The sequence below is a fragment of the Podarcis gaigeae genome (assembly GCF_964106915.1).
Source record: "Podarcis gaigeae genome assembly, chromosome: 9".
Taxonomy (NCBI): domain Eukaryota; kingdom Metazoa; phylum Chordata; class Lepidosauria; order Squamata; family Lacertidae; genus Podarcis; species Podarcis gaigeae.
The window spans coordinates 4,439,996-4,461,220 of NC_139685.1; the positions used below are offsets into that span (position 1 = coordinate 4,439,996).

The window sequence follows — 21,225 nt, forward strand, 5'->3', positions numbered from 1 at the left end:
CGCTACCTGCAGTTTCTTGTCAACATATGGAGACTTAATGGAGCCAAGTAAAATGAGGAGGAAATGGGGGAAGACCTGATATTGTCTGTCAGACTTTGTAAAAGCTGCTCCGTTTGTGACTGGAATGCTGTCTGTATTGTGCTTTGCCATACAACCAGGAGTGCCAACTTGAACAAAATATTGGGGGCAGGCAGGTAAACATCACCCCGCATAATCGATCACATGATGTGGGGCATGCATGCCATTTGAATGGCAATGCCCATCAATTTTGGGGAGGCCTCTCAAATATTTTATGGGGGGGGGACCGAAGCCCCCTTAGCCTCCAGAAATTGGCTCTTATGCTCACAACATTTTCTATAGTCACTCTTCTGCAATAAACTATTTCATTTCATACTTGGTATATTATTCTTCAGCGATGAGGTCAATTGTGCTGCAGTGCTTCAACGTGTGTATTTTTTTTAAATGAATGTTTCATTAAAAGCTAATTATGATCAATTAGATTCCAATTACTGTGAATGGGGCAGGAAAATAAAATAGGTACTGAGGGGAATTGAGGTATTGACCTCAACATGGTAAACTGTCATTTATACTGGTGCAGCTGTATGATTATTGCTATTATTATTATTATTATTATTATTATTATTATTACTGAAGTCTCCTCTCCCCCCCACCCCCAATCTGAGTAAGGAATATTAGAAAAAGAGAGACATTAAGGTACCGTGCTTTTGTTGCTTGAGGTATGCCAGTAACTAGTTATCCAATGTACCTCTGAGTATACTTGCGCAAATTCTTCAACTGCCTGCTATATAATTGAAACACCATGATGCATCTGTAGCAGCGAAACCTGGCACCTTCAGCTGCCCCAGATGTAACATAACATGTCTCTCCCATATTGGTCTCTACAGCCACAGAAGGTTCTGTAACTCTCCAATTGTTTGACTTTACATCTAGTGGTGCAAACTTCCATTGTCTTTCGAGACAGGCGGATAACAGTAATTGTCTGGAATCTCTTGTTTTTAGTCTGCTAAATTATATCTTGTGTGAGGATGTATAGACATAGGGACTGAACCACAATGGAAGCAGACTCCGATACAGTGATTCATTGATAGCATGTTTTACTGATATGCTTGTTTAGAGCTCTACAACAAAGCAAGCCCTGAGCAGGGCAACAAATTGATACTTCCTATTGTCCTGCAGTTTTCCCACAGGAAAAACCACTCTTTAGTGCTCAGCTGGAGCAAATGGGCAATTTGGGTTTCCTCTGGATTAGCATTTGTTCCCATTTAGCCCTAAAGAGCAGGTTCTCTCTGGTTTGTTGTCCTTAGCCCTACAAGGGCTGCTTCAACTACTGAAGGCAACAAACCTCTGAATATCAGCAGCTGGGAAATGGGGAAGGTTCTGTTGGGCTCAGGTCCTGCCTCCTGGCTTCTCACAAGCATCTGGTTGGCCACTGTGAGACTAGGAAGCTAGACCAGATATGCCACCAGCCTGATCCAGAAGGCTCTTCTTATGAAACTCTACTCACATTTTTAATATCAGACCTGGTGTTAATAAAACTCATAAACTCGCAGCTTTTGGCTTAGTACCTAGATCTTATTTCACTCAGCTCTGATGTGGCAGATATTGTCTCCTTAAGACCACCTGGTCTAAAAATGGCTTTAAGGCTTTGGATCATTGGTCTTTGGTGGGTGGGTTGGGATCTACTCACTGGGATCTACAGAGAGCTGCTACAGCAACACAACCACCGTACACTACAAATACATTGTAAAAAAAATAATAAGAGAGTCCCCAGGTGCCTGTTTGTGTTAAATATGGGTTCTAGGCCTGAAAAGGTGGAAGAGCAGTGCTCTAGATTATATTTAATGTGGCAGTAGTGCAGCAGTTTTCTAAGCTTGGGAGCCCTGGGTTTTCTTTGCGTTCATGCTCAGTATTTTCTTTTCTGTTCATGTACAGAGGCAGATGACAATTTAGCTGGTTGCTGCCTAGGTTAGTTCCAGATACCACTTATTCTTCATAGCTGCCAAGGTCTTCCATGACCTCACTGAGGACATGAATGCTTTGAGAAGGCTCTCTTCAGCTTCCCAATGGAGCAGCTTCTGGGTAGCAGCCATGGGTTATTCCTATGCAACTCTCTTTCCTTAGCTGGCGTTGGCTTACAAAGAACTAATCATTCAAATGATTGTTTCCATTCATTCACTTCCTCCTTATGCACACACATAACTCTTCAACTCAATAAGCTTTCAGAGGAACTTCACAGCTTCCACAGTTTATTCAGATTCCCCACCAAATTTGCCATAGGTTATGAGGTTTCTTCTTATGCAATTTTCCCAGCCCAGCTCCCTCCTCTTTTACACACAGATTCCCTCTCTGCTGAAGGGGTATGGAAAGGGTGGGGAGAATGCATTGCAGATTTCAATATTGTGCAGCTTGAAGCAATTGGATGTATAAAAACCGACTCCTCTTGGAATAAAAATTGTCCAGGCCTATAAATATTATTCAAACCAGAACTGCTTCAAAGCAGGTACAAAAACAAATCAATGATACCTCCAAATAGTTTCATAAGACATGTGCTTGGCCTTAGTCACTTGATTCATTTCAGGGTGTGTCTCAGCTGCAGACCCTCCAAGTGTCCCTATTTTCCAGGGACGTCCCTGATTTAGAGAAGCTGTCCCGGTTTCTGATTTGATCCTGGAATGTCCCACTTTTCCTTAGGATGTTCCTGTTTTCATTGGAGAAATGTTGGAGGGTATGGAGTTATACAACCCCCTGAGCCATCTGAAGGCAATCCTGTATTTTGTTGTTGTTTAGTTGTTTAGTCGTGTCCAACTCTTTGTGGCCCCATGGACCAGAGCACGCCAGCCACTCCTGTCTTCCACTGCCTCCCACAGTTTGGTCAAACTCAATAAATAAATGTGTAATGTTTTATTGAGTTTTCATATGTTTTGGAAGCTGCCCAGAGTGGCTGGGACAGCCCAGTAAGATGTGTGGAGTATAAAGAGTAAAATTATCATTATGGAATGGGACGTCCCTATTTTCATCGGGGAAACGTTGGAGGGTATGCAGCTGTAAAACAAGGCCAATGATCTCCATATGGTGTATGGCTCATACAATCGGAGTGAATGTAGTCTGAGCTGTGCCTTGGAACCATCCGTCTGCAGGCATGCTGAGCACCCACTTTCTGCTGGTGACAAATCTGAGTGTGGTTTCTATTGGCCCAGCCTTAGAACAAGCTCTCAGTTGTTAAATGGGGCTGTTATATCACAACTTAAGGCAGCACCCCTGTCAAATGGTAAGTGGGGCAAAGCTGTGCTCTAGCTAGGGAAGTGCACCCATTGGCCCCACTCTGGCAACGGTGCCTTGCTTTGCCTTGCTGTTTTCACCATCTGGGGCCGCGCCATGTGAAATGCTTGCATGAACATCTAACTCCCAATTTCTGCTTATGGTACTTTGATGCCAGGTAGCATTGATCCAGCCATTGCCTGCCAAGCCACTTCTCTGAGGTACTTGAATCTTATGCCTAGCCCCGCAAACTCATGTGCTAAGAGTGTTCCTACTTTGACCGTTAAACTTGGAGGATGCAAGAATGTTGTGCTCCTAGTAGTGCCAGAATCATGAATCACTTTGAAGAGCCTTGGACTTGTCATTCCCATGTTGTGCATGTGTCAAATCTTAATACACAGAAATTCAGACTGCTGGCCTGTAGTCTTAAGCATGCATACCTAAAACTAAATTTATTTTGCTGAAAAGAATGGGGTTTCCACCCAAATAAATGTGTTTAGGATCAGGATACCAATATTATATATTTCTAGCTCAGCTTTTGATACCTGTTTATTCTCCCTTTCCAGAGCAGCTTTTTGTGAAGGCTGTCAGTTTCCTTGTGATGATAGAGCATGAAGGCTTGCACTAATTCATTTGGTTTATTTACAAAGCAGGATGAGGACCATAGAAACACCAAGACAGAATATATTTAAAGTGGTGGTGGAGAACCTGTGGCTCTCCAAACATTGTTTGATACATGGCTACTGACCATTCCGACTGGGACTGATTGGTGGCAGGTGCAGCCCATCAACATATCTTCCTCATCACAGATTTAAAGCCCCGTTACTTCCCCCCAAAGTAACTATGGCACTGAAGCCCCTGCCGAGCTCCTTCAGTGCTGGCTTCATTCCACGTTCCAAAATGGTTTCTTCAGCCATTGGGGTTTGTCAGATAACTGGCAGTTAATAGGCATCAGTGACTTATATGGCAAGTATGTTCTAGCCATCAGTATCTATTGAGGAAGCATTTTAGGTATTAGCTAAACAAAATCTGATGGGACGTGGGTGGCGCTGTGGGTTACACCACAGAGCCTAGGGCTTGCCGATCGGAAGGTTGGTGGTTCAAATCCCCGCAACGGGGTGAGCTCCCGTTGCTCGGTCCCTGCTCCTGCCAACTTAGTAGTTTGAAAGCATGCAGTGCAAGTAGATAAATAGGTCCCGCTCCAGCAGGAAGGTAAACAGCGTTTCCGTGCGCAGCTCTGGTTCGCCAGAAGCGGCTTAGTCATGTTGGCCACATGAACCGCAAGCTGTTCGCCGGCTCCCTCAGTCAATAAAGCGAGATGAGCGCCACAACCCCAGAATCGGTCATGACTGGACCTAATGGTCAGGGGTCCCTTTACCTAAACAAAATCTGGGAGAGAATGGCGTCATTACAATACTTTGTTTCATTCTATTGGCCTCATTATGTTTCATCGTTCCCTTTAAGAAATCCTTTTTATTGTGGATTTGTGATGATTTGTGCTCAAGATGGTTTTGGGGCAGTTATATGTGATCCCACTTTCAATGTTTTTTCTGCATGCAGATGGTTCAGGGCAGACATACTGCTTCGTTTCCCATCTGTGCATGTGCTTAACTTCCTCCTAAAGTTGTGCTGTGCAGTGTTTTATATCACAAATGTTCTGGAGTGGGTGGGCTCTGTTTTGTTTTCATTGTGCTATATGGGGCAAGCGCACCCTTCCAAAGCAGACATGTTTCTGTTTCCACACCATGCTCTGCTTTTGCACCGTCCATGCATAGAATTGGATCTTTTCTCTTACTGGACAATGATTTGCTCCTTAAAACTTTCATTGTTTATCCTCTTTTCTGGTCCACAAAGCTGTGGAGCTGTTAGAGTTTTGTTTATATGACTTATCCATAATGTTTGGAATTCACACTTAACTTGGCAGACCTCCTCCAGTGTGGAGAAAAATTGTAGCATTTGAATGAGGTGGAAGTTCAGTGTCCTGCAGATTCTGTCACCAAGTCTTTTTGTGGTTTGAGTGATGTTGGGTTTCCTTTGGCTTTTGAAAAAATCCATAACCACAGAACTGGATGGCAACATAGTGGAATACCAATATGGTGAAAAAATTAATTGTCTCTGCCTTGATTTCAGCCCAAGTTGTCAGCAACAGAATGCCATGAGCTTATGCCAGCTATTTGGTGGTCTGTATGAATCACTCTATCTAGCAAGCGACAATGCAAAAAATATATTTCTGCCACCATGTCGTAATTACTTTACTGTGATTAATGGTTATTACCAGATGTTAAGTATTGTGTTCCAAATCCACACCACAAATCTGAAAATATAATATTTTATCTTTCTTCTTTGCCATCCTTTACATTATTGCCCACATATTTCCCCCTTGAAGCATACAGAGTTCTATCATTGGTGCAAGGGTCATGCAGACGCAAAAGAACCCCAAATTCTGCACCAAGAAAAGGGAAGTTATGTGAATTGTATAAAATGTGCATGCAGGGAGGGGTAGCTTAAGAGTAGTGATACATAATTTAAAATGCTTCAGCTAGTTATGGGAAGAGGCAAGGAAGCACATCTCTTAGAAATCTTACTCAGCCAACTCTTTGGCATTAGAATTGAGTAGACAATGAAGACAAGCACCTTCAGAGGTGACGTCAAACTGTTGGAAGGTGCCTGCTGTGGCTGTAGAGACCAAAACAGGAGAGACATGTTTTGTTACAGCTAGGGCAGGTGAAGGCGTCCGGTTTTGCTGCTACAGATGCACCATGGCGTTTCTGCGCTCCTCCCAGCGGTCATTCCTTCTCTGGTCACTCTGGATACATGATCTGACTGTCTGTTTCCAAGCACTGTGGTCGTCTGCAAGGGATTCCCCTTCCCTGACACCTGCATGGGAAAGGACCCCCAAAACACACATGGGTACTGTTGACTCATTTGTGGCACAGGAAGTTTAGTTGGTTGCAACAGCTTAGTCTTAATCAGCTTTCTAGAGTGAGAATGGAAGTGTATGCTAAACTGTGTAGGGGGAAAGTAAATTTGTCAGCTGAAGGAAGGTGGTTTCAGGAAAACACTTCTAGAGATACAGATGGAATTTGCACCGCAGACTAAAAGAGAAGGTGCTGGGACAGTAACAAGCAAAACCATGTTATACAACTGTGTCTGGGATGCTTTGCTTACTGTGAATAAATGGGCAACTGATGAGTATTCAGGGACTTTCACAAAAGTACCACCATGTTTCTTGATATCCATGAATCTTTTGCTAGCCTCTGGCTGTTTCAAAGCTACAATTTCTGCTTTTAAAAAACCGGATTATTAGGAAGCCAACAATTTTCATCTAATAAAAGGAAAAGAGAAATGGTATGAATGCAGTTTTGCGGTTGAAATCAGGGAGCATCAGGGGTAGGCTGAGACCTTAGCAAGTGTTGACTAAGACTAGAGTGCAGAGTTGGAGCACGGTAGACTTTGGCAGAGGGGATCTGTTGCAGGATGAGCAGCTTTGCTGCCTGATTTGATGAGTCCCCTTCCAACAGATTGTGCTTCAATATTTGTAAATAAAACAAATATTTGTTAATAAAGCAAAAAATAGAATATAACTCTCCAGTCCTATCTTATACAAAGGAAGCTAAGTACTTCAACCCTGGATTTCTCACCCAATCAGAGAAATTGAAGCACATAATGGCAGAATATTTTTTTGCTTAGCTGGTTTTGCCAAACCACCAGCTTAAAACAACAACAAGATTCCATGCATATGTTGTGAGTCATATACTGGATCTGTTGCTCTATATTCCTCCTTATAGCATCAGTATGGAACAAAGATTGTTTGGTCTACAATTTCATCTGTATTAACTGGTACCTCCTGCAGCAAAAGCATTAATTCTTGTTTTGGCTACAACAGCTGATCAGATTTTAGTGGCCCTTAAGCCTGCAGGGGAGAACTGCACAAGAGCCCATGGTGCATCCATTATATTCAATTTTACTGCTTTTAATTTTAACAACCAGTAAAGTTGTCCCACCTCCAGCATTCTAGAACTGAGATGTAGAAATTTCACTGTAGTCGTGCCGCTTTAATAACAGAACTTGCCGCAGTTTGAATGACTGTTTTCATAAGTAAAATTTGGCAGGGGTTCTGTATTTGCTATAGAAAATATTTGACATTTCAGACATTTGTATTTCACATGTTTGAAAGCAGTTGACAAGACAGCTAACTTCCAAGTTCTGCAGTGCCTGAGTCAAGAAAAATACAACCAACTTGTTCAAGCACAGGTCTACATGCCAAAATACTTTGATGATATTATTTGCATATTATGTGATCAAATTACTTTAAGCAATTTTATGAGGGGAAGGAGTATTGTTTATTGGGAATGAGTTAGATTAGTTAGATTGTGGAAACAGAGCTTCGAGAGGCTGGTGGACAAGTGAGCCGCCATTGCTGAAGGTGCTCATCTGATTTATTCCAACCAAATGGCCCTGTTTGCATATTTACCGGGCCAAATATCCTAATTCTGAGGCAAGGGAGCAATCCGTGCAGTGGCAGCTGGTGCCCGTGGAGCCTGACAGGGCAGAGGGCAGAGAGACCAACAGCAGATTCCGAAAGATTTAAAGAAAGTATTCAGGTACACCACCACCGCAGCAAGAGTTGTGATTGCACAGAACTGGAAAAGGGAATGTTTAGCGACCAAAAAAGATTGGTTGACCAAAGTAATGGAGTACGCGGAGATGAACAAGTTGACTGGGCAGATAAGAGATCAAGCAAAACAAAAATTTAAAAAAGATTGGAACATATTCAAACAATATTTGAAAGACTATTATGGGGAAGTTGAAATTTTGACTGGTTTAGAATAACTGCTGTAAGAATAAAATACTAAAATATAGCGGAAAATCAGGAAAGCAAACTCATAGACGTGTTAAGAGAGGCATTCAAATAAGTAAAACTGAAGACCCAAGTAAGAAGGGGAGGGAAGTCAAGTATAAAAGGAATACAAATGACTCAAGCAATTAAGCACAAACTTTTGTTTTTGTTTTCTTTACTTTTTATTATTTAGAAATACATGTTTTGCCATGAACGTAAATTAAAAGAATAGAGATGATTTGCAGAGAGAGAGAGAGAGAGTTGATGACAGGCAGAGCTGGGGGATTCTCCCTAGCCCCTTCCTCCTCCCTGCTGAGTTCTACAAGCGGCCACACAGAAACTAAGGGGAAAGAAGTCAATGCAATAGTGGTGGTGTAGCACCCTGCTTGTGGTTAACGCTTAGCTGGAATGAAATATTCAACGCAGCAATAGAGAAATTAAAATAGTAATTTATTTGTCAGACAAATAAATTAGAGGCACAGTGGTATATGGTTACCAAGCTCTGGCCTGGCCTCCTGCCATTCTGGCCAGCACTTATATTTCCTTAATCCAGCCCCCTTGCTCCTCCTGTGGCTGCCTCTGTCCAATCAGCCTGGTTGAAATTCCTATTGGCTGTTTGCTAGAACCAATCACAAAAGATACACCCATTTCCTTCTGTCCTTTTATGGGACACAAAGAGCTATATATTCTTATATCTATAAATGACAAATAAGTAGTAATATATCTTACATGTGTCTCAACAAGGAATCTTAATTACCAGCTCACCTCTTGCTCTCCTTGCCCTATTGCCTTCCAAAACAGATGGTTAATCTTAACTTTTTATCTTCAAGGATCTTGAGTTCACATCAACATTGAAAGATCTCCTTCATTTGGAGGTGTCTAAACAAAAGGCCTGACAACCATATACAGTAGTGCCTCGCAAGACGAAATTAATTCGTTCCGCAAGTCTTTTCGTCTTGCGAGTTTTTCGTCTTGCGAAGCACGGTTTCCCATAGGAATGCATTAAAAATCAATTAATGCGTTCCTATGGAAACCGCCTTCAGACCAGGTCTGGAGACAGTCTGTCCCCCGACCTCTTCTGAAGGCCGGTGGGGGGCGAAAGTATTTGCTCCCCCCCCCCGCCTGCCTTCCCGGGACAGCGGAGACTTCTCCGCTGTCCCGGGGCGGTCTTAAAATGCTGGCGGGCGGCAGCGAAGCCTTCGCTGCCGTCCCCCAGCATTTTAAAAGCCCCTGGGACAGCGGAGACTTCCCGGGGCGATTTTAAAATGCTGGCGGGCAGCAGCGCTGCCGCCCGCCAGCATTTTAAGATCACCCCAGACAGCGGAGACTTCTCCGCTCCCGGGGCGATTTTAAAATGCTGGCGGGTGGCAGCGCTGCTGCCCGCGAAGCCTTCGCTGCCGCCCACCAGCATTTTAAAAACCCCGGGACAGCGGAGGACTTCTCCGCTGTCTGGGGTGATCTTAAAATGCTGGCGGGCGGCAGCGCTGCTGCCCGCCAGCATTTTAAAATCGCCCCGGGACAGTGGAGGAATTATCCGCTGTCCCGGGGCGATTTAAAAGCCCCCGGGAAGGCAGGCAGGGGGGACAAAGACTTTCGCCCCCCACCGGCCTTCAGAAAAGCGCTGCATTTCTCCGCTCTCCCGGAAGGCAGGCAGGGGGGAGCAAAGACTTTTGCCCCCCGCCCGCCTTCAGAAGAGGTCCAGGACCTCTTCTGAAGGCCGGTGGGGGGCGAAAGTCTTTGCTCCCCCCCCCGCCGCCTGCCTTCAAAAGCCATCCGGGATAGCGGGAAGCGCTTCCCTGCTATCCCGGACTGCTTTTAAAATGCTGGCGGTGGGGAGCAAAGCCTTTCGGCCCCCGCCGGCCTTCCTGGACCTCTTCTGAAGGCCGGAGGGGGGGGGGAAGGCTTTGCTCCCCACCGCTAGCATTTAAAAGAGGTCCCCGGAGATTTCCCTATGGGCTTTCTTCTTGCGAAGCAAGCCCATAGGGAAATTCGTTTTGCGAAGCGCCTCCAAAACGGAAAACCCTTTCGTCTAGCGGGTTTTTCGTCTTGCGAGGCCTTCGTCTTGCGGGGCACCACTGTATTAGGAGTGCTCGATGGCGTCTCCTGTCTGGCAGGAGGCTGGGCTCATTTGCCCCTCTGGTCTCCTATTGCAATATGACTCTATGAAATAAGAATTTAACATTTCTTTCTTTCTAGATCCTTTGCATAATTACATTTAAGCCAATATATTTAATACATAATCATAGGTAGCCTTTTAAAAGAATTAACCTTCTCAAAGTGAAAAGGAACAGTTTCCAGCCTCAAAATAAGATAGGAAGAAACCTATCTTCTCCAGCCAAGCCAGTTGCTTTCTTTTCCATTTGCTCTTGGCCTTTTTAACCTTAGGAAGAAGATATGGCTCATTTTACTATTTACCAACCCTTAATTTGTAGGGTCAGTGTAACCTTGGCTCTCAGCCTGTAATTCGCTTTTTATGACTTTGAGAATTGTTTTCTGCTATAAATCAGGGGGGCCCCTTGTCTAGGAGGAAAAACATCTTGCCAAGGTTTTTTAGTCTTCTGCCTGGCATGAAACATTTGAAAATCTTTAAGCTCATTTTAAAATACAAGCCCTGATCAAACATATAAGTTTTGATAAAAAATGCAGGCTTATGATTAGATGCCTCAGTGGAGGCAATGACTGTTGGCTGTAAGTCAGGAGAGAGGTGGGTGCTGACTGAGGGCAGTTTCAGCTAATTGGGAGAGTGCTGTTTGTCCTGAAGGCAGGCGGTGGCCCATCCCATTTTGCTGCCTGAGGCGAAATGGGAAGGTGCCGCTCCTGCCCACTGCTGCTCCCTCCCTCCCCACTGCTCTGTTTACTGGAAGCAGCGGCTTCTGACGAGATCTCACGAGACTTCGTGAAAGTCTTGTGAGATCTGGCCAGAAACTGCCACATCTCTGGCAGGGGCAGCAGGGCACCCGTGGGGGCACCAACCCGTGTGATTCCACCACCCGAGACAGCTGCCTCAGTCCGCCTCATGGGTGGGCCCTCGGCCTAAAGGATCGTTCTCCAATGAACACAGGCCTGAGATGCGTCCAACGGGGGGGGGGGGTGTTTTGAAGTCACACATGTGCATGATGTCACACGTGTTGCACGGGAGAACTGTTGTATCAGGAGTGGCCGTCCAGTCCATGTGCCAGGTCATGCTAGTCTGTGCACTGTCTCCTGATGCTGTGGGGCCCAGGGCAACGTCCCACCAAGCATCCTCTCCCCCCCCCCCCCAAGATTAAGGGGAGCTGAGCCCCATCCTAGATGACATGGGGGGGATGTAGAGACCTCAGCCCCATACAGTTGGCATACCTGCCACTGAATCAGCCCCCTTCCACACCCCTCTGCTGTGGTTCCCCACCCCCCATTACCTGAGCCTAGAGGCTAATAATAACAGAGACACCTTATTTCTGTGGTTTAAAGTTGCTTTAAAATGTTTAATATTGTGCCTTAATTGGTGTAACCTGCCCTGGAATCTTATGGTGAAGGGTGAGTTACGGTAAGTAATAGTAGTAGTTGTCATCATCGTCATCAAAGGGACCCCTGACTGTTAGGTCCAGTCACAGACAACTCTGGGGTTGTGGCGCTCATCTCGCTTTATTGGCCGAGGGAGCCGCCGTACAGCTTCCAGGTCATGTGGCCAGCATGACTAAGCCGCTTCCGGCGAACCAGAGCAGCACACGGAAACGCCGTTTACCTTCCCGCCGGAGTGGTATCTATTTATCTACTTGCGCTTTGATGTGCTTTCGAACTGCTAGGTGGGCAGGAGCAGGGACCAAGCAATGGGAGCTCACCCCGTCGCGGGGATTTTCCTTAGGATGTCCCTATTTTCAGTTAACGGTATGGTGTTATCCGACCCCTGAACCATCTGAAGGCAATCCTGTATAGGGAAGGGTGTTTTTTATGTTTAATGTTTTATTATGTTTTTATACATGTTGTAAGCTGCCCTGGGCGACTGGGGCAACCCAGTAAGATGTGTGGGGTATAAATAGCAAAATGATCATTATGGAATGGGGCGATCCTATTTGCGGCAGATAAATGTTGGAGAGTATGTTATGATGGTGGTGATAGGTTCATGTCTGAACACATTCACAACAGTATTTCTTAGCTTTTCTACTGTAATGGTACAGTACACATGAACACACAACCACAGAGGCAGACTCTGGGGCTAAATTGATGTCTATGAAAAGTATGTGGTCTCATCAAGGCCAACTGGTTTAGGTAACGGTAAAGGTAATGGACCCCTGGATGGTTAAGTCCAGTCAAAGGCGACTATGGGGTTGTGGCACTCATCTCACTTTAAGGCTGTGGGAGCTGGCGTTTGTCCAGACAATTTTCTGAGTCATGTGGTCAGCATGACTAAACAGAGCGCACAGAAATGCCATTTACCTTCCCGCTGGAGCGGTACCTATTTATCTACTTGCACTTTGACGTGCTTTTGAACTGCTAGGTTGGCAGGAGCTGGGACAGAGCAATGGGAGCTCACCACTGTCATGGGGATTCGAACCACTGACCTTCTGAACCGCAAGCCCAAGAGGCTCAGTGGTTTAGACCACAGCGCCAGCTACATGGCCTCAGTGAATTGTATAGAAGTTATTATGCAGAAGGTTGCTCTACAAGCTGTTCAGCATTTCTCCAAGTTGATCCTTGACAGATTGTGTTGGCTCTAGTAAACGGTGTGTATTTTGTAATGTTTTTGCTGGCACATACATTAATTATTTTAGTGTCAATTTTACAGAAAGAAAAGGAAAACAATGAAAACAACATCCAGCTACATTCATATTTCTGTATTTCATCTTGGCATCATGTACAAAATGCAGGCAAAATGTCACCTCTTGCTTTGGCAAAGTTTGCAAGGCGGCTGATTGCTCTGTGTCTTAGGGCTGAGCTGGATGTGTGCATGAAGATGCTTAGCTGAGGACCCTGCTACACCCTAACAGCTGCAGAGCAGTGGGCAGGGTGCAGTTTGCAGCAGAAGAAAGCTGTGTGGGGCAGGGCTACACTGGCCCGGCAGCAGAGTCAAGCAACTGGTTTCAGGCAGCGTCATGGAGCATAGACAGGAATTGGTGTCTGAATGGTACAGCAAGAATTGAGGCCATATGGTGTGGAAGGGTGCCACTTGACTCCAGTTTAGGCAGCAAAATCTCTTGGGCCAGCCCCGAACAAGTGGGTGGGAGTTGCTAACTCTTCCACAACCCTCCTGCCACCATGTTATTTATGGGTTCCTAAAATGGAAATGGTTTACTTGTGTTTTGCAGATTGCCAGATGACTTAGCGAGGATTTTCTGTCAATTTTCTGTTCCCTGCCATCCCATCCTTTTGCTGTATTGCCAGGCATAAACTTCTCTTCCAAAAGTAAAAGCTGGCATAAATTAATTGGTTGTCACAAGCCACATAGTCATACACATGTAATGTTTTTCAGGAGCAGAGCTGTCAAATCTTTTTTCTTAATGCAAGATATATATTTTCGCAAGAGCACCGGGGGAAATTGCCCATGGAAAATAACGCTTTTAAGGTTGAGGCCCAAATTGCCTGCCAAGCAAATACAGTAGGTGGGCCTCCTGCAACTGCACATAATTTGGTCTTCTAAAATAAGGTATGCTATTGAGATTGGTATAGTATATTTAGGTGTTTTTTTCTGCCTGAAACAAAGTCTATTGGTAAGATGCTTACAGCCTAAGCTTTAGCGCATTTACTTAGAAGGAATTGCTTAGAAATTAATTATTTTCATAAAACCATCAAGGAGAACCCTAACTGATGGAACATAAAGATGTACATAATTTGTGTATTTTGATTTGTGCGCACCTAAAATGTGTTGTTATGTACCTATATGTGTGTATAAATGCACATATTTTAAACATGTGCCCATCAACTACTGTTAAAGTTTGAATTAAATAAGATGAATTGATTGTCTGCACATTTTGCATTTTTTTCAGCACCAGAGATGTTTGTGTTGTTCTGTGTCACAAGTCTGGCCATCTGTACAAGTGGGCAGCCTCTTCTCAGCCAGTTTAAAGGCGAGCATTATTCCACAAGATACGTATGTAGCATACCTGGGTTGCCAGGTGCTGCAGGTCTTCCTGGAGATAATGGATTACCTGGGCCTCACGGGCGCATTGGGATCCCAGGACGAGATGGCCGAGATGGCAGGAAGGGAGAAAGGGGCGAGAAAGGCAACCCAGGTACTGAATATTCACTCTCTTCTTTCTTTTTTAAAAAAACAAAACTCTATCAAAACCATTTTATAATACTGAGTGGTATTCAGCTAAGTTTTACTCAATGTAGTCACAAGGAAATTATTGAGCCTGGCTAGGTTAGGTTCATTTATTTCAGTAGGTCTACTCTGAGTTGAATACCACCCCTAGATTCCAATGCCAGCCCTGTAAAATGCTTTACTGGAAGTATTCAACACTACATAATTCAAATTTGTTGAATTTTGTATTGATTGTCAGGGGTTCATTGCATTTCTTCCATTCAGTTAATTCTTCTTGATGCAGCTCTTAACTAAACTTAACTTGCTCTCTTGGAAATGAATATTTTTAATTTAAAAAACAGGCAAGATTCACATTGTATACTTTGATAGCCCATGTATTTTGGTGGAGACAGTGGAAGTCCTGCTATCAGAGAAATATATTCCTGGGACAAATAAAGGAAGAGAATTCTTTAAAGCTATATTGCCACTGGTTGTGCGCTTCATTTGTATCTAACAATCCTGGATTATTTGTGTGTTTAATAATAACTGGATGCTAGCCAACTAAGTCACATATTAGAGCCTTTGAAAACAATGGATTTAAGTGACTTTCTTCTCTTTTAAGGTTTAAGAGGAAAGACTGGCCCTGTAGGACCAGCTGGGGAGAAAGGAGACCAAGGAGAAGCTGGCAAAAAAGGACCCACTGGGTCAGGAGGTGTTAAAGGCAGCGTGGGTCCCGTGGGTCCCGTTGGTCCCAAGGGGGAGAAAGGAGACAGAGGAAAGCCAGGTTTACCAGGAACCTGCAAGTGTGGGCAAATAGTTCTGAAATCCGCCTTTTCTGTTGGGATCACGACGAGTTACCCGGAGGAAAGGCTGCCAATTGTTTTCAACAAAGTCCTTTTCAATGAAGGAGGGCATTACAACCCTTCGAACGGGAAGTTCATATGCGCCATCCCAGGGATCTATTACTTCTCCTATGACATCACTTTGGCAAACAAACACCTTGCCATTGGCCTGGTCCACAATGGGAAGTTCCGGATAAAGACCTTTGACGCCAACACAGGGAACCACGATGTTGCTTCCGGGTCCACCGTGATGTACCTTCAGCCGGAGGACGAGGTCTGGCTTGAGATCTTCTACACGGATCAGAACGGCCTCTTTGCCGATCCCACGTGGGCAGACAGTCTGTTTTCAGGATTCCTCCTGTATGTTGATACAGACTATCTTGACTCCCTATCAGATGAAGATGAACTGTGAGGCTGGAGATAAGCGGCCTCTAAGTGAACACAAGACAATGAACAGAATCTGGCCTGCACTGTTACTGAGACAAATCAAGGAAGGATTTTTGTTTTACTGATGAGGCCTCTGAAGCAGAAGACTTCTCCTGCAGTAACAGATGCTGTCTGCTGCTGCTTTTATTAAGCAGATGGTTCTACTAAGTCGATGTACATAACAGTCCTCTCAGAAACCATGCTTATAATATTTAAGCAAATGTATGATAATGTACATGCAGTTTTATATAAAATATGTTGAGTAAATGACTGGATTACTATTTCTGTAAAGCTAAATATAAATGATATCTGTGGTAAATACTTTTATGGTTCAAGGGAGGTGTTAATAAAGTAATGCAATAAAAAATTGTAAATGCAATTATACTGCTGTTCACTCTTTGAAATGATTTGACAACAGTCAAGACTTGGAAAAGTGTGCAAGCTGATTCCTGTATGCCTTCCCTCCACCTTAATTGCCACCCTGTGTTGCAAATAGGAATGGAATTTTCTGGGAAAACTCAAAGCCAAATGTATCCACACAGTTTTTTTCAAATTCCCATACCGAGCCTTAATCTCATCAAGCAGCTAAAATTACAAACAATTCCACGCATAATATATGTGTGTTTATAAAGGCCAGGTTTCCTAAGTTAAGCTGCACATAAGCATATAATATTAAAAGGTAAAAACGTTTAAGTCCAGTCAAAGACGACTCTGGGGTTGCAGCGCTCTTCTTGCTTTCAGGCCGAGAGAGCCGGCGTTTCTCCACAGACAGCTTTCCAGGTCATGTGTAGCACTTGAATAAACCACTTCTGGTGCAACGGGACACCGTGATGGAAACCAGAGTGCACAAAAATGCTGTTTACCTTCCCGCCACAGCAGTACATATTTATCTACTTGCACTGGTGTGCTTTCGAACTACTAGATTGGCAGGAGCTGGGACAGAGCAACAGGTGCTCATCCTGTTGCTGGGATTTGAACCGCCAACCTTCCGATTGGCAAACCCAAGAGGCTCAGTGGTTTAGACCATAGCGCCACTCGCATCCCTGCATATATTATACATAAGAACATAAGATGAGTCTGCTGGAGCAGACCAATGGCCCATCCAGATTCTGCTCTCACAGTATCCAACTAGATGCTTGAATCTGCCACTGGTTCAAGACAGGGTGATGCACCACTTCAATGCCTTAACTGCCACATGATGCTGAGGGTGCTCGGCGCAGCCAGATTAAATGCATTGCTGGCCAGCAGGGTATGAAAGCAGACAGTGCCTGGCCAACCAGTGAGACCCTGACCAGAAATAAGGGCTTCTGATTTGCCCACTTGAAGTTAAGGTTTTGTCAGGCAATTACGCCCAGCAGACCAGCTACAACGTGATCTCTAACCACCCAGGGATGGCTGCTAGGAAAAAGGGGGAGGCCGTAAACATGGCCCACCCAGGAAAGGGGGTGAGCGGCCATTGCTGAGCCTCCTTACCCAATTTCACTCTCATTTTTCATCCCTGCTTATAACACATTTTCATAGCAGCTACTTCCAAATTGATCGTCGAAGTGATAACATGGCAAAAATAATTCATTAATTCCAGCTGTGCTCCTGCCTCTAAGTGCAGCTACTCACCCTCTGTGTTAACAGCCACATAAAGCTAGAATGAAGTGTGGACTCACAAGTGTCTTAGCCACACCTATGGCTGAAATTGAGTCACTAATATACGTAGCGGGAAAGACAGATGTTACCCTTTAACGGGGTCATGACAGCAATGGAAAAGTGAGTTCAGTTTCCTTAGATTTCCCCATGTGGATTATGTATTTTCAACTGCTGAATAATATTGGCATGCATTTCCTTAAACAAGAAACATCTTAATCTTGTAGGTACTGGCAAAAACTGCTTAGGAATATGGGTGTATTTTGTTAGAGACACACACAGCGTGCCCCACTGCTACCGCCCATATTCAGCCCGGCCATGTTTACCTCAGCGTGGCTGGCATGAGAAGAAGCCACATCTTCCATCACAGGCTGAGCCAATTCCAACTGCTCAGCCCCTCTCCCTTGCCTCAGGAGGGCTTTGGCATGGACTGTCTCGTGCGGCACCAGGGAATAAGAAGGATCACAGCCTGAATGATCCTGGTCCCACATGTTCCTCTACCAGATTTCAGCATGAAGCAGCTCCAGTGAGTAACAGCTACAGAAATAGGCAACAAATATAGAATAAACAATGAGTAGCAACTATAGAATAAACAGCACACCCCCAACTTCGTAGCTTTTCTTGAAATACACACAATGGTGATTTACAACAATGGTTTGTTTGAAAGCCCGGCAATTTATTTTTCACTATTTGGTAACAAATACGGGTCGCAGCTGACCCCTTTAGATAGAGAGCATGCACAAATCACTGCAGGATTTTCTGCTTGCTCCTTGCTCCCCACCATCATTCTGCAACCCATTTGATTTATAGCTGAATGCTGAGAAAGGAGCCTGTCTTGCCCCTCCCGGTGGCAGAACACAGTCTCTGGCAGCTCCAAGTAAGGCAAGGAAACACTGCAGCCTGAAACAACTGCGTCAGTATAGAGACAACAGTCAGCAGCAAGATGAACCTATACAGTGGTACCTCAGGTTACATACACTTCAGGTTACAGACTCCGCTAACCCAGAAATAGTACCTCGGGTTAAGAACTTTGCTTCAGGATGAGAACAGAAATCGTGCTCCAGCGGCGCGGCAGCAGCGGGAGGCCCCATTACCTAAAGTGGTGCCTCAGGTTAAGAACAGTTTCAGGTTAAGAACAGACCTCCAGAACAAATTAAGTTCTTAACCCGAGGTACCACTGTAATCTGACTCACAGTGGGGCAGCTTTGAATGTTTACATTTTCTTTCTTTAAAAGAAATTTAAAATGCTGTGTCTGTGTGTGTGTGTGTGTGTGTGTGTGTGCGCGCGCGCATTCATTCAATGTTATGAACATTTGTTTTATTGCTCTTTAAGAAAAAAGGTAGCATTCATTTTTAAATATTAAAGAGACTTCTTTGGGCAGTGAGTTAGTGACCTGACTTGTTTCCCACAAGCCACTGCTGTGTACAACAGCTTTTGCTGCAAAGAACGTATTTCTTTTCCGTGTGCTGCGCTGGCCCGTCAGAGCAGCTTCGTCCCACTGGCCACGTGACCTGGAAGTGTCTGCGGACAGCGCTGGCTCCCGACCTATAGAGTGAGATGAGCGCACAACCCTAGAGTCTGTCAAGACTGGCCCGTACGGGCAGGGGTACCTTTACCTTACCTTAATGATGTCCATGACACCTAAGAGATAGCAGCTGCAGAGCTAAGAAGAGTCATTCCTATTTCTGGGGAGGGCACTTCCTGGTTTGCATGGAAAAGCCATTTTCAATGGAGCCTGTGATGGAAGCGCACAGCTCTATTAAGGCAGCACTGGGTGTTGAGATTTTGTGCCCCTAATAATTTTGCGCCTGGGGCAACTGCCCCAGTGGCCCTCCACGCCCCATGCTATGCCACTGGATAGCGCCCAAGAACACTTCCGTAGCCATTTGGGAACTGCACAACTCTGGCAGTGTAAAGGAAAGAGATCTAGAACATGTGCAAGGAATCTGAAAAACAAAATCCATGCCAAGAGCAAAAGTGATGCTTGTGATAAGGAGAGTGAGGCCACAAGTAGACATGATGTGGGAAATTGCCTGTCTGATACTATCGGTCACAGGGGGAACCTGTAGATATTATACTGGTATCTATATTATTTCTAAAAGAGCAAAAGTAGCTGTGTTGGCCAAATTCCACAGTAGGTCAATACCATTTTTAAATTCCCGGTAGCCAAAATATTGCAAAAGAGTGAGCAAGCTCCCCGTAACTCTTCATAAGGCTAGTTTACCTCCTCCTGAAAAAAGTTCTGAAAAGTTTCCAAGTATATTCATTAGGTTATAGTGGCTGTCAAGACATAAAACCTGTTTACATAAAGGAATGTGAACTAATGCTGTGTTCTAAAATACCCATCAACATGACTGGCTACTATGAAGTGCCCATTGGACCTTCTGTTCCCTGGTAGAGGCTGAGCACATTTTATTGTAGGATATAGGAAAAGTGTCTTGAGTGTGTGTACATTACGGCCTTGCTTCCCATTTTCAATGAAATCAAACATTTAAAAAACACCACCACCACCACTTTTTGGCAGTAACAGATTTAGCATTTGATACATCTTTAATATGCAGCATGGGTTTATTTATATTTTAGTGAGAAATTTGGTGAATCAATAAATGGTAACTGTGGCTTAATGTAGAGCATCCAGTTCATTTTTATAAATCTGTTCCAGAAGATGATAAATCTGACTCAATAGGCCATTAATCTGAACCCCTAGGTGATAAATATGGCTAGGAAAGCCATCTATCTGAGTCAATAGGTTATATATCACCTACTGAACTGCATCTGCCCTGTCTTATTTAATAGTTATATCTTTCCCTTTGAGTAATTTATCTTTTCAAGAAACAATTTATTGCTTGCTGTTTAAATTCAGCATGTAAGACATTTATTGAAGGAAGCATACACGTTTCAGTAGCATGTAATCTGCCACGTGTGATTTTTAAAACCAGCTCATGCACACATCACATTAGACTGAGTGCTTTAGGGATGGGCTTTCCGTGAGACATTTTTTCTTGTTTTGTTACACACTTTTAACTTGCCATCCATCATCTGTAGAACAAAACGTTAGTTTATAAAGTAAATTAAAATCAGAGCTATTGAGAAATGTAATCCAGTGTACTTTATTGCTTTTTTTTTTTTACTGAACTTGTTGATAGTAAATCACTTTCAGCTGCTAGAGGGTGCTAAATCCCATTGATTTGACCAAAGTCCAGTTCCTCAATTAGCTCTTTGCAATTCAGAGCCATATGTAAATTAGCCAAGGTGTAGTGCAGTATTAGGAATAGACTCATCTCGGGAGGAAAACTCACTTGGTAGAGCCACCTCTCTTATGGAATTCCTGATTGCCTTCCGTTGTATTCTTGCACATAAGAGAATGGCTGCTGTTTTCCCACATAGGATAATTCTAAAAAAACAGACTGCTGCTTTTGCAGATACCATTACAGAGGCAGCAAAGTACTGTATATTCACGACTCTGCCAGTGGATGGTCTCATGTGTGCAAGCACAGTATATCTTTAAGAACAGACGGCACAAATATTTACTGCATTCCTCTATTTAATGCACACAAATATTTATTGCACAAATATCCCGACAGTCATAATGGGAGTCAGAGAATCATAGAATCATAGAACAGTAGAGCTGGAAAGGACCAGTGGGTCCAACCCCCAATGCAGGAACCTTTTCGTCCAACATGGGGCACAAACCCACAGGCCTCATGCTCTCCTGACTGAGCTCTCCCACATAGTTGGCAGCCTGTTGGGCCAGAGAGATCTAGGTTTTTAAATCCCTGCCCATCCACAAAGCTTAAAATGTGACCTTGGGCCAGTTACACTATCCGTATTACCTGCCTCACATGCTTGTTGTGAGGACACAGAATAAATTAAATCATAAAGCAGCGGCAGCAGTGAAGGGGCACAGTGCTTCTGACGTGGCTGGCAGCAGTCCTCGACTCTGCACAAGTCTCTGGGATCCTGTTGTTTCACACATCGT

General features: G+C 44.3%; 1 protein-coding gene across 6 annotated transcripts in view; it reads left to right on the plus strand.

Moving 5' to 3' along the window:
• Positions 1-15,986, plus strand: part of C1QTNF7 (C1q and TNF related 7) — a 41,445-nt gene extending 25,459 nt beyond the window's left edge. For 4 of the 6 annotated variants that reach the window (XM_083698449.1, XM_083698446.1, XM_083698450.1 and 1 more), the window contains exons 2-3: positions 14,083-14,328; positions 14,962-15,986. In XM_083698449.1, the coding sequence (XP_083554575.1) occupies positions 14,091-14,328; positions 14,962-15,593 (870 nt within the window). In that variant the 5' untranslated portion in view covers positions 14,083-14,090 and the 3' untranslated portion in view covers positions 15,594-15,986. Of the gene's footprint in view, positions 1-13,568; positions 13,743-14,082; positions 14,329-14,961 lie in introns of all 6 variants that reach the window. The other 2 variants (XM_083698448.1, XM_083698447.1) reach the window with 1 other exon arrangement.
• Positions 15,987-21,225: the final 5,239 nt, after the last annotated feature.